This window comes from Hippoglossus stenolepis, chromosome 5 (assembly GCF_022539355.2).
Source record: "Hippoglossus stenolepis isolate QCI-W04-F060 chromosome 5, HSTE1.2, whole genome shotgun sequence".
Lineage (NCBI taxonomy): Eukaryota > Metazoa > Chordata > Actinopteri > Pleuronectiformes > Pleuronectidae > Hippoglossus > Hippoglossus stenolepis.
In genome coordinates this window covers 4597930-4615161 of record NC_061487.1, presented here as the reverse complement: position 1 = coordinate 4615161, position 17232 = coordinate 4597930, and the positions used below count along the sequence as shown (strand labels likewise).

Below are 17232 nucleotides of genomic sequence, written 5' to 3'. Positions count from 1 at the left end.
AGAGGAGCCATACATGTAGGAGAAGATGCTAACTTGCAAAGACATGAGATCCAAGAACTCTGGTCATGAGGGCAGATGCCGCTGTTTATGTCTGTAAACCAAAACACGTGCTTTCTACCCATACACAATTAGCACCTAAATATTCAGAATGTTTCCTGTTGTGAACGCGTCCGACCCAATCTCCTGCTGCGTCTTCTTGAAAAGCAAAGTGCAAAATCTGGACAATTGGGCCCAGGCATTATCCAGAGTTCATGTCTGAAAACGACCATGTAATTTTCAGTTGTTGTTTCGTCAAGCCACAACCTTAACTGTTATGGTTCAGTCTCGCCTCTGTCGTTGGCTGCAGCACTCATCCGTTTCTCAGAAAAGCCACTGTCACCCTTTACTCAAAGTGGAGCATTTAGCAGCTGAAGAGTCAAATATTTCCTTCAGGAAGATAGAGACCAACTATATGTCAATGTTGTGTCACAGCTATTTCCACAACCCAAGCAAAATCATGTTTATGTACATGTTAGTGATTTTAGAAGATGTTTTAATTAATTTAAGACCATTTTAAAACTGGTGATAATCCTTCAGTTATTTCAATCCATTAGTGAATGAATTGATAGAGGCTGATGTTGCTTCAAATTTGTTACATAACAACAAATGTGTTTTATTAGTGTGGCAAGTGAAGGGATCTCTGGCTGCCAGACCACAGTGCTTATGGTTTTAGAGTAAATAGGATGAACACTTCATTGTATAGCTCCCGTGCACAAAACATGCTCTGTAAAGAATTTGTTTTATTTAGAGGAGATGAAGTAAAATTCATGATTAAAAGTAAATTTTAAGATGTGTTTTCAAAAGCTCAACCAAAATGTGTTGTTTCGTTAAAGCAGCTGATCGACCTGAGCTCTCCGCTCATCAGGTGGAGTCAGAAGACAAGAAGGAGAACAACGCTCCGCTCATCAACCTCTCCTTCTGATCCACATCCTCCTGAACACGTGGACCTGCTGGCCTCTGCAGTAAACTGGACTCAACAGGTTTCTGTCTCCAGAAACTCTGATGATGATCCAGTTAAGACAACGACAGAGTTTTGAATCAATGAAATCTTTACTGAATTCGGAGTATTATGTTTTAAATTATGAAAATATTCAGAGGATGCTGAAGTTTTTCTGCACCTGACTGTACTTTTCATTGTCTCTGTCTCGCTGCTCTTATTAATTTTTGAATAAATGTTGTTCTTGTCACTACTGTATACTGATGTTCCTGTCTCTGTGCTGTCCACCAACATTGAAACCTGATAATTGACAGTTTCTGAGCTCTCTCATAACCTAACTGAAACCGGCCGTTTAAAACGACTACAATTGTTTTCTTAAATTAGAAAGCAGAAATACGAGTATAACATAGTTGCTTGTAGAAAAACAGTCGCTTGCACTTCAGAACTAGAATGGCACTCAGTAGGGCACAGTCGTCCACCAAGGCCCAACAGTTCCCTTAAATCCAATCAAGCAGCACCAAACTTGCCTTTTTATTTAGTTTTGAGTTATAAGAACACTTGGGAAGACAAATACATTTGTGGTCTTTTTATCGTCTGCAGAACACTGTGTTGTTGGTTAATGTTGGCGTGTGGGCTTGTATCTTAAAAGAGAATAAAGCCAAAGATTCTTCCTTGGAGAACTCCACTGTCAGTAAGTGTCTGTGCTTCCAGACAAGTATGAAGCAAGAGAGAAAATACCAGAACCTTTAACTATTACTACCTCTCATTAAAAACAAAGTGACCTCTTATTGTATATTTATATTCCAATAACTATCAACATGCTATTGCCAGCCAACAGTTTGTGATATAGTTTGTCATTTAAAAATGTAGCAATTAAATCTAGCTTTTTTTGGACAATTTTCAATTTCGTCTAATCCATGAATGTTAAATTCCAGACGGATCTGATATGACATTATTGATAATACTTCGCTTTTTATGTACTACATGATAAATATGCACTTGTAGCCCAACAGTGAAAAGTTTTAGCCCCATTTTATTTAATGCTTAAAGCAGATGACTAATCCACTGTCCTCATAATGTGTATGAACATGTTTGTGTCTGTCCCCATTTCTCAGCAAGATTTCATCAAACTGTTCCTGTAACTGTGTAAAGAAAAACAGGTTCTTAACTTTTCATCTTTGCCACACCCAAAGGTGTCCTCGTTCAGATCACTGGGTTTCCTTATTCCACACAGCCAGAGGACAGGAGTTCAGAACCCTCAGTTTCCTTCCAGAAAAGACACTTCATTACTTCTGTAGGACGAGAGCTCACTGTAAACATGGTTGATAGAAGCATTGCACTGGAGGCTCTGGGAGCACTCTGCACTGGCAACGTGACGTCTGTCCAGAAACAAACATCACCAGCTGCTTTGTCCAGAGAGAACCTTCAAGTGGGACCACGGCAGAATCTGTCCATCAAGCTTCTCATCCCTACTCTCATTGATGGAGATGAACACTGGTAATTAGTGGAGCTTTTCTTACCCTAAATCATGAGATCAGATTTTATTCTGTGAAGTTAGTGAATGCATTTTTCTAATGTACAGCTCTTTCTTTCCCACTACAGCCAAGTGTCAAGATCCAGCTTCTACAGCATCAAGTCCATCCTGGACGGAAGTGGTGGAGCTGCCTCTCCCGCACTGGACGAGATCGATGGTCATATCAAGAAGAATCTCATTATGGATGAGGAAGAATTCTTTGCCCCACAGTATAACTATGATTTCACCAAGCTGACTGAGACCGAGACCTATTGGAGAGGTGGAGAGAAGTACGAGCGTCCATGCGGTTGGTACCGATTTGGACTCAAGGTGGGTATGTCTTTGTTAAAGTTGACTTGTAATTTCAGAACGTCCTTCCAGTTTTTTTGTGAAACTGCTCTACATAAAATACCATTTGAACGTCCCTGCTGCTAAAGAGCAACAATACATAGAAATAATCAATAATATAACAAATCTATTGGAGAGAAGAATTCTTTATAAGTCTTCAGCGGCTAAAAGCCTCCGCTATGTTCACCTGCTAATCTCTGGATGTCTGCTGCAGAGCGAGGGGTGCTCAGTGGATTCATTTGATTCAATTTTATTTGTATGGCGGCAAATCACAACATACAGAACATTATCTCCAGGCACTTTACATTGTAAGGTTGGGACCTTAAAAATGATAGAGAAACCCAACATTTCCTTTGGCAACTGTAGAGAGAAAAAACTCCCTCATTAACTGAAAGAGAAACCTCAAGCAGAACCAGTCTCGTGGGGGTTGGGGTGAGAGGAGAGAAATGGGGAAGAGAAAAGTGATGGGTGGAAACCAAAACTACCAAACTGTCTCCTTTAAGGAAAGTGATTGAATTTGTTCTTCTGTGGCCCAATGTCCCAATCCTCCAACAAGTTTGGTGCAAATCTGTCCTTCACCTTTTATGTAATCCTGCTCACAAAAACACAAAGCAAACAGAGAGACACAGAGGCAACAAATGTCTCTGCTTCATCAGAAACCATCCAAAGCATGTGATGTCAACACTTTGTCACAGGTGCTGGACAAGTATTGTGGAAATACCTGGCTGGGAACCACGTACCGTGGCACCCAGTCAAGCCCAGGGGAGTGGCCTGTGTCTTACCACGGGACATCAAAGAAAGGTGCCGACGGCATCATCGGAGATCACTACGAGGTTTGATTACATATCCATTGTTATCAGTTCGAATGCTGTAGAATCACACATTCACATTATGTATCCCAGTAACTGCATGAATGAGTACACTTTACATTTCAGCATATGGAACTTTTGATTTAAATGTCCAGTAAATCAAACCAGCTCTGATATTTCTGCCTCAACTCAGTTTAGTAGGAGGCAAATTAAAATTCATGCTCAGAGCAAATTAAGTTTAAAAGACATACACACTGCTTTTGAGTTTTACATTTAATTTCAACATGTCCTGACTGAAGCCTCCCTCTGATGCCAGATTTCAAACCACAAAATGTAAAATGATCTCCTCTCTTTATTTACCTTTTTTATTTAAGAGTAACAAATATAATTTGAAAGCTAAAAACTACATGCAAACCATAACATTGAAGGCCAGAGAGCAAGAAGAAAAAGACCATGATGTGATTACTGTCAACGTTGCTTAGAGAATGACACACTGTATTTCAATGATGCTACTGCAATACAATCATTGTTGTAATTGTTAGAATTATTGTTACAAATGTTATTGTACAAATTCCATGAATGTTAATAAATTCTAATTCATACTTCTATTTAACAGCCAGGACCAGGGCAGGTCTATGGCAGAGGGATTTACTCCACACCGGACATAAGTGAGGCGAGCCACTACGCCAAAACGTTCACCTCCTGCAAGAATGGCAAGACGTACAAAGTGATTCTGCAGAATCGAATCAACCCTGAGTACAGAAAGAAGTACAATAACGACCTCTACTGGCTGGTCCCCATCCCAAAGGGAACATCAGAAGCAGAAGAGCAGGAGATGGTAGAGAGGGCCATCCGTCCTTATGGCCTTCTGCTGAAAGAGGTCTAAGAGAGGAAGGTCTTTCTCTCCCACACACACACACACACACACACACACACACACACACACACACACACACACACACACACACACACACACACACACACACACACACACACACACACACACACACACACACACATCTGGCCAGTTGTGGAGCTTTGAAACCATTCCTGTCTTTTTATTGTAATACGAACAAAGTACTCCGATGCTGTCAAATGATATTTACATATCGAGATGAATATGGAAAAATAATATCTCATCTGCATGTGTGCTTTATAGACGGATGGAATAAACAACCTGCAAACTCAATCTACCTGCTCTGTTTCCTTTTAAAAAAGCTATGATGTTTGAAGTTTTAAATGAATTTGTCTCTCCAATCGATGTCTCTCCACTCCATACAGATTGTTTACCGGCATCACAAGCAGGTTTTAGACATGATCTCCAGAATGGGGTCCAGAGTTTCTCCTAAGTTTTCCCTTTCACAGATGAAGAACGCAGCAGGAGATTCTCCAGACGCGTTCACAACAACACTGAAATCTTGGGAACATTCAGGCAAGGGGTGGGAGTCTGGGTAGAGCATACTTCTGCTGAGGAGATCATGTGTTTTTGTTCACAGCACATCGTTGGCCCTCAACTCTAAAAGCTCTGTTAACACCTTCAATTGTAATAATTTATATAGCGCTTTTCTAGTCTTGATGACCACTCAAAGCTCTTTACAGTACAGTTTTACATTCACCCATTCAACACACATTCATACAGTGCATCTATTAGCAGTACTTTCTGTTCCATGAGGGCAAATCGGGTTCAGCATCTTGCCCAAGGACACCTCAGCATGCAGATGGGGAACTGCCGACCTTTAGGTTGGAGGGCGACCGCTCTACCCCTCAGCCACAGCCTGAATTGTGTCTTCTATGTGTATGCCATCGCTTTTTCATCCTGAGATATATGTATTCTTTTTGTCTGTTTATTTTTTTCAGTTATACATCTGACCTGTATCAGAAACGTCATCATTAGCCTGAGTTTTTACTCAGGGCCTGGCAGGAGAAACTCTCACTTGGACAGTTGCGTTCTTACACACAGCCCCTCTGGAGAATGTCAGTTTACCTGGAGTAGAGTGCATGTCTGCAAAAAGCTCTTTGTTCCTGCTTTTCTATTGAAAATATTTTTGGGTTAAAAGCACATGAAAGACATTTAAATTGTAAGAAAGAGGTTTCCATTTGAGCTTAAGACAAAACACATTTAATTAATAGTTTTTCATCTTTGAGTTTGGGAAAAAAACTCCCAGGTGAGATTTGTACTGTGTTTGGGTGGACTGATAAAATGTTTCCACTTCCTACTTAAAGCTGCAGTCTATATAAAACATTGGTGTGCCTGTGTAACCTGATCCTGAGTGGGCTGTTCTTTATACTATACTATGAACTATAAACCCCACCCTGAATCATTGTGCCCTCTTCCCCAGAGTCAAGGCGCATCAAAGAAGAAGCACCTCCACTGACTTTTCTTTTCTATTTGTTCATTTTTAATTCCTATTGTTGGGACCTGGTATTTGTGAACTACAATTCGGCCTAAATGTATAGTCAAAGCCTTGACCGCATGCTTTTCTTTGTTCTGAGACAAACCAGAGCCTCCAGAACTCAGTCTCCCAGGGTGCGGCAACGTCACACAGAGGTGTGAAAACACAAGTTTCAACCACTATTGGTCACTCTGGGCCCCATGACCCATTACATCACCAGGCCAATATAAGCCAAGTCCCCCTCTATTCTCTCTCTTTTCGATCTTTCTTTCTACGCAACCTCCGAGAGGAGAAGTGGCTGTCCAGCTCACTCTTTCAACTCAACTCAACTCTCCGAAAGGAGGTCACCTGCTCAATTTCAATGGAGGAGAGGTGCAGCTTGCAGCTCACCTCACCAAGGAATCCTCCTCCCAATCCAAGCTCTACCAACCTGGGCTGGCCTGACTGGACTGCAGCGACGCAAAAGCCTGCCTGAGAACTTCGAACAGCAACTGAGCTGCATCGCACAGCAGAACCACAAAGGCAGGAGCCACAAAACCAGCAAGACGACTTCACTGGACTTTGAACAGCACTGCAACTTTCTTTCCCTTTCCATGGACGGGTAACACAACTGGGCTTAATAATTATACTAGGCTAAGCAAAGACTGTTTATTCGATTCTGTGTGATGTTTATAAGTTTGAATCGTGTTACTGTGATATTTTGGTTATAAGTTATTTGAAAGTTAATGTTAGTGATGTTATGCTCTTCACAGTCTTTCTCTGCATGCATCTAGTAACTTTCTCTAATTTGGCACCAACACACACACACGCATATCTCCCCACACATCTCTCTGACCCCGCTTCATGTCATAAACATACTGGGGGGGATGGTTTATTGCCCTCATAGGGGCCTGCCGCCATTTTGAAAGCACACTCACTCACACAGACACACACGCATACTCACATACACATATTTATATAGTAAGTACGTCTTTAGTAATTTGTGTTTTTATACTTTATTATCTTCATAATAAATGTTTTTCTTTCACAAATGTTGTTTTAATGAATGTTGCATAAGTGTGAATTTTGCCAACCGCTACACTGTCAAGAACTTGTGATGGAAATCTGGAAATACAAGAGGCTGGAAACACCAAAGTTATCTACGTATATTTTAATAGGGGCTTTCTGCAGAAAGGATCAACACAGAGAGTCACAAGGATCTCAGAGTGAAGATGCAGGACACTCAAATGCAAGGATCTTATATAGGAGGACTAAGGCTATCTCTCAGAACCAGTTCAGACTGGTTCTGTAGGCGCAGGTTGAGAGAGGAATCTAAACACAGACATCTGATTTACATATGTTTCCTTTGGCGATAAGCAGACATACATTCAGTTCTTTGGAGAGTAAATAAGTGATAAAGGGACTGACAGTTTTCAGGTCAACACAGTTCAGACCATAAAACAGTTCAGGTCATAAAGTATTTGGACAGGTTGTATATGTATGTAGATACAGGTCATAAAACTTACTTTTCAACTACAACATAGGTTTCAACCATACTTAGTTAATTTTTCCAGTACATTTCCTCCTTTTTGTCATTTATTGACAACATAAGAGAATGCACAACTACAGTAAAAAAATCAAATACATCAATTCACAAGGATTCAAAATGCATCATCATCATCATCACTGTAGTGTTACCGGTCCGTGGAAAGGGAAAAAGAGTTGCTGTGCAGTTCGCAGTTCTGTGAAGTCGTCTTGCTGGTTTGTGGCTCCTGCCTTAGTGATTCTGTTGAGCTGTGTTGCTATTTGAAGTTCTCCAGCAGGACATTGAGTCGCTGCTTGAAGGGTTGGTAGAGCTTGGAGTGCGAGGAGGTTTCCTTGGTGAGATGAGCTGGAAGCTGCACCTTTGTGCTCCTCTCGAAGAGTTGGATGGAAAGAGAAGATGTGAGCTGGAGAAGCCAGGCTTCTTCCCTCGGCGATGCAGGAAAAAGGCTTGACAGCTTTCTCTCCGTGGAGGGAGTGTAGAAAGAGAAAGAAGAGGGGAGACCTGGCCTTATATTGGCCCGGTGACCTCACAGGTCATGGGGTCCAGAGTGACCAATGGGAGTTGAAACCTGTGTCCCTGGGGGTTTTCCACCTCTGTGACGTTGATGGCCCCTGGGAGACTGAGTCCTGGAGGGACATGCGGCTTCAGGCTTTTGATGGCACATGTAGGCCGAAGTGTGGTTTCACTAAAAGCCATGTCCCAACATAGGAAACAGATATTTTGGCAGACAAGGTTTATCATCAGAGCCCACCCACACCCCATCTGTATACGTGCAACCAACATCTCCTCCAAAGTGCACGCTCATCTGCTGTGGCTCTAAGTTGGAGTTCCTGCAGGTCAGCCGTGGGGTGGTTAGGTCGACCTGAAAGAGAATGTGTGAAGCAGATAGTGGCTGGCGAGCAGTTGCTCTTGCTGTTGCATCCGCTCCGGCATTACCTTGTGATACTGGATCATTATTAAAAGTGTGAGCATCACATTTACATACTGCAACCTGTTTGGGGAGGAGGATAGCATCAAGCATCAGAGACACTAGAGCATGATGTGCAATAGCTTTGCCTAATGATGTAAGGAATTCTCTGTGTTTCCAAATCGTGCCAAAATCATGTACTACACCAAATGCATATCTACTGTCAGTGTAGATATTCACCCTTCTCCCTTCAGCCAATTTGCATGCTTCAATGCGAGCAGTGAGCTCTGCTGCTTGTGCAGACAGAGCAGCAGGGAGTGGTCGTGCAATCAATGTATCATGTGCTGTTACCACAGAGAAACCAACTTGATTTTCTCCTGTGTCTGAATTGCGAGATGCTGATCGATCCACAAACAGTTCAAAGTCTGGATACTTCAAAGGTGTTTCCTGTAAGTCTGGTCTAGGGAAACGAACTTCGGTTATTGTTACTACACAGTTGTGTTGTTCACCATCTCCTGTTGGAAGAAGAGTAGCTGCGTTTAGAACATTACATCTTTTCACAGTGATGTTATACATTTCCAACAGAATAGCATGTTATAGATAGTATCATAGACACAGCATTTGGGATCAGCAGGGTGAGTGGGAGTATCCTACTAAATCCTTGGATGCCATGACAGTCTTATCTGAAGCTGCTACAGCTCTAAGACAAGTAAGGAGGCCTGTATCAACAGGATCAGGTTTGGCTGAGAAAATGCAACAGGTCTCTGTTTGCCCCCATGGTCTGGGAGTAACACTGATGTCATGTAGCCCCCTTCTTGTCAACTGCCTGTGTGAAAGGTCGGTCAGGGTTTGGTAGTCCTAAAGTCAGGGTCAATTGTAAGGTCAGTTTCAAGTCAGTGAAAGCTTTCTCTGTGTCATCAGTCCATGTGACTTTACTATATGCTTGTAGGCCTTGCCCGTGTGCGATTGCGCTGAGGGCTCCTCGAGGACAGCATAGTTAGGAATAAATGATCTGCAATAAGAGCACATTCCCAGGAATGACATCACTTGTTTCTTTGTAACAGGTTTAGGAATATTTAAATTACTGTTACTCTATTAGGGGAGGGATTTGCCCTCTGCTGTGATCACATGCCTAAAAATTAGACTTGTACTTTTACAAACTGCAGATTTTCAGGCTTGCCTTATGTCCTTCTGCAGCTAGATGTTTTAATTTGAGCCACAGAATCCTTTTCACATTGTTCTTTAGATGGAGCACAAATCATTAAATCATCAACATATTGTAAAAGTGCTCTTCCTGGTGTTATCTCTAATGATCTTAAGCTTTCTTTTAGTGCCTGGTTGTAAATAGCACTGACATAGGCATGTGAATGTATAACTGTCTCTGTTAAACTCAAACGCAAACCAATATTGGCTGTCTTTATCAATTTGAACGCTGAAAATGCATTTGCCAGATCAACAACAGAGAATCATTTACTATGCTTCAGAACTTGCTAAAAGATTGTTTAAGGATTTGGAACAGACACAGCGCGTTGTTGTACTGCGGCGTTGACAACTTACAAATCTTGGATGAATCGCAAATCATCAGGTTGTGTTTTATCAAAAATATTCTTGACCGGAAAAATCGAAGTGCGCACTAGTGAATCCTTGCAAGGAACAATTACACCTGCCCTCAAAAGAGAGTTGAAAACTGGTGTAATACCATCGATGGCTTTCTGTTTCAGTGGATATTGTCAGATTATGGTGGGATAACCATAGGTTCCATGTTTTGAATTAAACCCATATCATGATTACCTCTGAGCCCTTGAAATGTTGTTTGTATAATGTAAATATACATATGCATATTGGGCATCTGTATGTGTGTCTGGTACCAGTTAAACAGTCCTGAGTGTGTGAACAACTGATGTAAATCATTTTCTAAACACTTTCAAAAATGGATTATACTGAACCACAGGATCTGATATCTTTTCCCAAATGTCAGCATTGACACATTTATTTATTTATTATTTTTATCCACGGTCCCAAATCTTGCCATTCATCATTTTTGTGTTCTGGTGGAGCTTGGTGTTGTTCTGGTTGTCGTCTTCTCGGCGGGGAAGAGTCGAGGTCGGAAACCTGCATTTTGAGACACTGAGACATTTGTGAGGTGTTATCTGTCCCTGCCAGTGTGTTTTCTGTCCCTTGGATGCAATTCTTCTAACCACATTCCTTACACTAAAACTCCCCAGCTGGAAACCCACATTCTTTCATCCACACTTGTATCAGAATTAGTGCTGTGTCACCATAGTTCCTCCACATGAAGTTCATATTAGGATTACTCAGATCAGTTCTATTATCCAAATCTTTTACATTTATCTTTTATCTATTTAAAGATATTTTTTAAAATTTTTAAGTATTAGTTACCTTAAGTCTTCAATTAATCTCCAAAATGCTATCGTAAGGAGCAAATAGGAAACTTAGTAATATAAACATCCTCAAAATAATATAATACACCCTATATAATATAATCAATTGTAATTTCCTCTTGTAATTACTTAGTTACTGGTAATTTCTCAATTCATCTCTTTTTTAATACACTTTCAAATATCCTGCCTGACCAACATGAATCATAGTGCCTTAAAGAAGTTCTCTACATAGCGCGCCTTTGGAGTCTTGTTTCAACAATGCAAATACAACTCAGTATTATGTCCTCTCTGTGGTTGTGTTATTTAACAAACTCTTTTTTTAAGGTACCTCGTCAGTCTACCTTCCAGGTTTCTTCTAAACCTTGGTTAAAAATCTACGGGGCTTTCACCCGTCGGAGGATCCAATCCCCTTAGACCAACTTCTCCGTAACACTATGTTTGCTGGTATATTACACTTGAAATCTCAGATTCTCACCAGATAGATCGCAGCGCTGAGACGATCCTGGCTCGGGTCTCGGTCCCTGCATCTCACCTGTCTTAATGGGGAGGTTAAGGTTGGAAACTATTTTCCCAAGAAAGCCACTTAACCGTAGACACCGAGTCCAGATGCGTCCAGTCGTGCGATCCCACTTCTGACACCAAATTGTGATGGAAATCTGGAAATACAAGAGGCTGGAAACACCAAAGTTATCTACGTGTATTTTAATAGGGCTTTCTGCAGAAAGGATCAACACAGAGAGTCACAAGGATCTCAGAGTGAAGATGCAGGACACTGAAATGCAAGGATCTTATATAGGAGGACTAAGGCTATCTCTCAGAACCAGTTCAGACTGGTTCTGTAGGTGCAGGTTGAGAGAGGAATCTAAACACAGACAACTGATGTACATATGTTTCCTTTGGAGATAAGCAGACTTACATTCAGGTCTTTGGAGAGTAAATAAGTGATAAAAAGGGTCTGACAGTTTTCAGGTCAACACAGTTCAGACCATAAAACAGTTCAGGTCATAAAGTATTTGGACAGGTTGTATATGTATGTAGATACAGGTCATAAAACTTACTTTTCAACTACAACATAGGTTTCAACCATACTTAGTTAATTTTTCCAGTACAAACTCTATATCCTTCAACATTGCTAACTATCTCTATGGTAATTTTGTTTATAGTTATTCATTTAATTGTTAATCAGAGTTCCAAATTTGTAGTTAGTACTTTTATGAGACTTAATCAATAATTTGGCTATCTTTTCCCTTCCTTTGAAGGGTGGTGCACCGAGGTAACTTGAATCAATTAAAGTTATTATTTAATATTAATATTTTTATATTAATATTCAATATTTTATTTTGATAACCAAATTTATTGAATGCCGAAAGGCACACCATTTAATGGTATCACATTTAATGCATTATTGCACAACACTATTCTCCTCAACAACTTCACAATGTCTGATAGAGACGTTATATTTGAGGCAATTTCCCTCCTGCAATGCCAGTGTCACATCTCTTCAAGTTTCAAAACTTGTGGCTGGATCAAGCTCAAATTTCGCCATCAATGGCTTCATATCTGCTCTCATGGGAAGGTACTGTAAAAAGCTCTCATTCTATTTTTATTTTGTTCATTTTATTTCCTTTTCTCTTTTCCCCTCGCTGAGTTGAGAAGAAGTCTGTTGTAAAAGCCTGCATCTTCTCTTGCCCTGTCAAATCTGTTCCATGTTATTTTTTCTTTGTTTATCTGTCTCCACACAGGTCTCCTCTCCGATCAGCGTTGAGAGAGATGGTTATTGATGAGGAAGAATTCTTCGATCCTAAGTTTGACTTTGATTTCACTGATTTGAAAGACACAGAGAAGTATTACAGAGGAGGGGAGGTGTATGAGCGCCCCTGTGGTTGGAAACGTTACGCTCTTAAGGTGAATTTAACCACACTCTATATGCAGTCTTCATTCATACTGGACTTTTACAGATCTTTTCTCAGTGTCATCCAGACTGACTGGACAGAGAAGAAACTACTGAACCGTCCTTTTCCTCTTTTGACCAACAGAATAAATACAGGGGGGCAGGGGGTAAAGATGTTCCCTTTTAAAAGTGTTTCACAGTTTCAGAACATTTAGCCAATAGGCTGCCTTATATGATTAATTTGTCCTTTGGATAAATACCCAGATGGAAACGCCTGGCTGGGAGAGCGAGGCTTCTGCACCACCACAGACTCAAAGGCAGGAGAGTGGCCCGACAACAATTGTTTTCTAAAATTAGAAAGTAGAAATACGAGTATAACATAGTTGCTTGTAGAAAAACGGTCGCTTGCACTTCAGAACTAGAATGGCACTTAGTAGTACACAGTCGTCCACCAAGGCCCAACAGTTCCCTTAAATCCAATCAAGCAGCACCAAACTTCCTTTTTATTTTGTTTTGAGATATAAGAACACTTGGCAAGACAAATACATTTGTTAGGTTGCCATCGGTAAGGGTTGAATAACCAGGCACCGATATCCTTGATTCTCGGAGGAATAACACACGCAGCCGTCATCGGTGTTTTACTTGAACCGGAAGTGGTTCACTTTATTGCGCACTCTCCAGTTATATCATAATAAAGCATAGACTTCAGTATAAGGGCACATATTAACAGAAAACTTAACACCCCACTTGCTCTTATACTGTACAAGTTACATTCAACACAAATTAATAAACAATGGTGTTCTTCACATTCCAAAATGTAACTCCTAAACTTTTCCCTTTGACCTTTGTTGCAGGCTTAGTCAAAATGTCAGCAACCATATCAACTGTTGGACAATACTCAATGGTTATCTTATTATCACTCAATGCCGATCTAATGAAATGGTACTTGATGTCAACATGTTTACATCTCTGATGCCAAACTGGGTTCTTTGATAGTGCAATTGCACCTGGTTATCTTCGAGGATTTTTACGGTGCATATTTACACTCACCATCCATACCTTGCATTAGCTGTACCAAATACAAACTTTCTTGTGTAGTTGCAGCTAAGGCCATGTATTCTGCTTCACATGTGGACAACGCTACAGTTTGTTGCTTCTTGGACTTCCATGAAATAACAGGTCCATCATTAGTCAGACTAAAACAATACCCTGTAAAACTACGTCTGTCACTTTGATCTGCTGCCCAATCAGCATCACTGTATGCTACAAGTTTTAACTTTTGTTCATGACTTTTGTAACATAACTCCTGGTTAATTGTACCTTTTAAGGTACAATTAAGACATGCTTAGTGATTAAGACATGCTTGGTAGTGATCCAGTGTTGTTCTTTTGGCTCTGATAGATACTGTGACAGTTTGCTGACTACCCAACTCAGATCTGGTCGAGTACATGTCATTAAATATATCAAGCTGCCTACCACTTCGCGATATCTTTTGAATCAACAAGTTCACCTTCACCATCAAAATCTTGTCTCTGCTCACATGGAGTCGATCTTGGTTTACAGTCAGACATGTTAAACTTATCCAGTATCTTTGTTATGTATCTCTTTTGATTCATCCTTACTTCTCCTTTCGTTTGTGTAAAGTCAATCCCTAGAAAATGATTAAGTTTTCCAAGATCCTTCATCTTGAATTTGGTACATAACATTTCTTTCACTCCATTGATCAAGTCATTATCACTCGCAGCAATAATTAGATCGTCGACCCAAATTATTAGTATTATCCTCTCATATCCAGTTTGTTTACTGTAGATGCAATGATCAGCTGGATTCTGTATAAAACCATTCTCACTGAGGTGATCATGTAGCATCTTATTCCAGTTTCTCCCAGATTGTTTCAGACCATACAATGATTTGTTCAACCTGCAAGCTAGTCTTTCACCTGTGTCTGATTTGACTTGAAATCCTTCAGGCTGCTCCATGTATATCTCACAATCAATTGGAGCATGTAAATAAGCAGTCTTAACATCCATCTGATGTACGTCAAGGTCATACTGAGCCGCCAGTTGCATCAAGCTCCGTACTGATGTCATATTTGCAGTTGGCGAAAAGTCTCCTGTAGTCTATCCCTACCACTTGACTATACCCTTGCAACATATCTGGCTTTATATATCTCAGTCTTATCTGTGTTTTCTTTGATTGCATAGACCCACCTACCCCCACTGCATTTTTGTCCTCTGGTAGTGTGGTCAAAATGAATGTATCATTTTCCTTAAGAGAACTCATTTCCTCCTTCATCGCATCAATCCAAAGTTCAGACTTTGATGAGTTCATGGCTTCTTTAAAGGTTTTTGGTACATTACACAACATTCTGTAACAATAATCAATAGTTAATGGTACATGGTCATCACACTCTACTTTACACTCATAGTCTTTTAAGTACTGAGGGCTTCTCCTCTCTCTGTCGGGATAGCGTGTACTATGACTATCTCCTCCCTTTCCTGTCTGGGTTTGTGTAGTTTCAGTGTGGGCTTCCTGTGTCCTGTTTGAACTTAGGTCTGTCACTGTATCTTTTGGCATGGGGATACAAATCTCTTCCCAGAAAGATCTTCATCGCTTGTCTCCAGATTTGTCTGAGTCTGTCGATCTACTACACCTTTTAAAACAAATTTCACCAGCCTGTGTTTCAGAACTCTCCCTGTATTTGGATTATAGACTAGGTATGATGGACTGTTCTTGTCATAACCCACAAAAATCCCCTTGTCACACCGTGAGTCTAACTTTTTCTTGTTCTGTTTGTATGTATAACACACAGATCCAAATATCTTCATCTTTGACAAGTTAGGTTTTCTCTTTGTCAGCATGTAATATGGAGTCTGCCCTACACATCTATTGTAACATCTGTTGCGTATGACAGCAGCAGTCATTACAGCATAAGTCCAGAGTGGCTTTGGAAGATTGCTCTCCAGTAACATGCATCTGGCCATTTCAAAAGTGTTCTCCAGTTCCTCTCAGCTGTCCCATTTTGATGGGGTGAGTAAGGTGCTGAAGTTTCATGTTTGATCACATTCTTACTCAGTAGCAACTGGAAGACTGTTGCTGTAAACTCTGTGCCATTGTCTGATCTAATACGCTTGATATTTCCATACGGTGCCATATCAGCAATGAATTTCTCTGTGGCTTTAGTAGTATCACTCTTTACCTTTAGGAAATACACAAATACTGCCCCTGAATAGTCATCAGTGAATGCTAATGTGTATCTAAATCCATCTTTGCCACTGGTTCAATCGGGCCAGCTAAATCAGTGTGCACAAGCTCAAGTGCTGCTTTAGCTCTTTCATCCGGTTCTCTGTTCCTACTCTGCACAAATTTTCCTTGTATACAGATTTCATAATTCAGGTTAGATTTATCAACCTTGCCCTTGATTGTCATTCCTCTGTTACCTTCTCAAGTTTTGACACATCATCATAGTTACAGTGACCGAGTATTTCGTGCCATGTTTGAATATCATAACACCCATAACATACATCATCATCATCATCAGTCACATCATCTTCAGTGTTTAAATAGTAAAGTCTGTTCTACTCTTTAATGGCAAATGTTGTACCGTTCTTGTGTATGAGCTGGTTACACCCATGGCGAAAGTTCACTTCAGCTCCGTTGACTGTCGCTGCTTTGACAGAGAAAATGTCCTGTGGATAGGATGGTATGTAGAGCGCACCCTTCAGCGTTGCAGTCCCACGATGGCCCTCTGTGTCCGTCAGGTAGATCTCTGCCTCACCTTTCCTCAAAGCGACACCGCTTGTTCTTGTTCCATCAGCTAACTCTACAAAGTGGTTTTCGGGTGGAAAGTCTCATCAAACTTCTTAAACTTTTCAATATTTGTGATTATGTGTGACGTTGCTCCAGTATCCACCATCAGTCCTTTATGAGTTACTCCACGTGCCGGACAGTCATTTATACTGAATGCAAATGAGTGGTCTTCCACGTCAGTTGCTTGTTTTACATCGTCTCTTCTTTTTCGTCTGAAGTTCGTGTCTTTATGAGTGGAGCTCTTGCAAAACTGCACCACTGTCTCTGGTTTTACTGCTGCCCACGATGGTACACTTCCTGGCCATATGCCCTTTCTGGCCGCAGTTGTAGCAGGTGATCTTGGAGTTATCTCTCCCCTTCACCCAATTACTTGCCTTCATCACATTGTCTTCACTCAAGTTGGCATTATATTTTTCTGTGCTCTCGTAGCTTCTCAACTTGGTTTTAAACTCACCAAAAATTAACTTCTCATCCCCTTGTGTAATGTGGATGGAAAATGGCTTAAATGATCCTTGTGGTATTTTGACCAAAGTATGTTACAGACATTTCATTAAGACCCCAAGGAACCATATCAACTTGTGGTAAAATGGGCATGCTATGTCCCTTTAAATGAATCAGGCAACCCCTTTAGAACCATAGCAATCAACAGTCCGTCGCT

At 40.7% G+C, this 17232-nt stretch overlaps 1 protein-coding gene across 1 annotated transcript; it reads left to right on the top strand.

The window, feature by feature from the left end:
• Nucleotides 1-2195: 2195 nt before the first annotated feature.
• LOC124851873 lies at nucleotides 2196-4817 on the top strand. Its single transcript, XM_047339877.1, has 4 exons — nucleotides 2196-2473; nucleotides 2579-2819; nucleotides 3533-3670; nucleotides 4263-4817. Exons 1-4 carry the CDS (start codon nucleotides 2295-2297, stop codon nucleotides 4530-4532), a joined length of 828 nt encoding a protein of 275 aa, XP_047195833.1. The 5' UTR covers nucleotides 2196-2294; the 3' UTR covers nucleotides 4533-4817.
• The last annotated feature ends 12415 nt before the right edge of the window (nucleotides 4818-17232 follow it).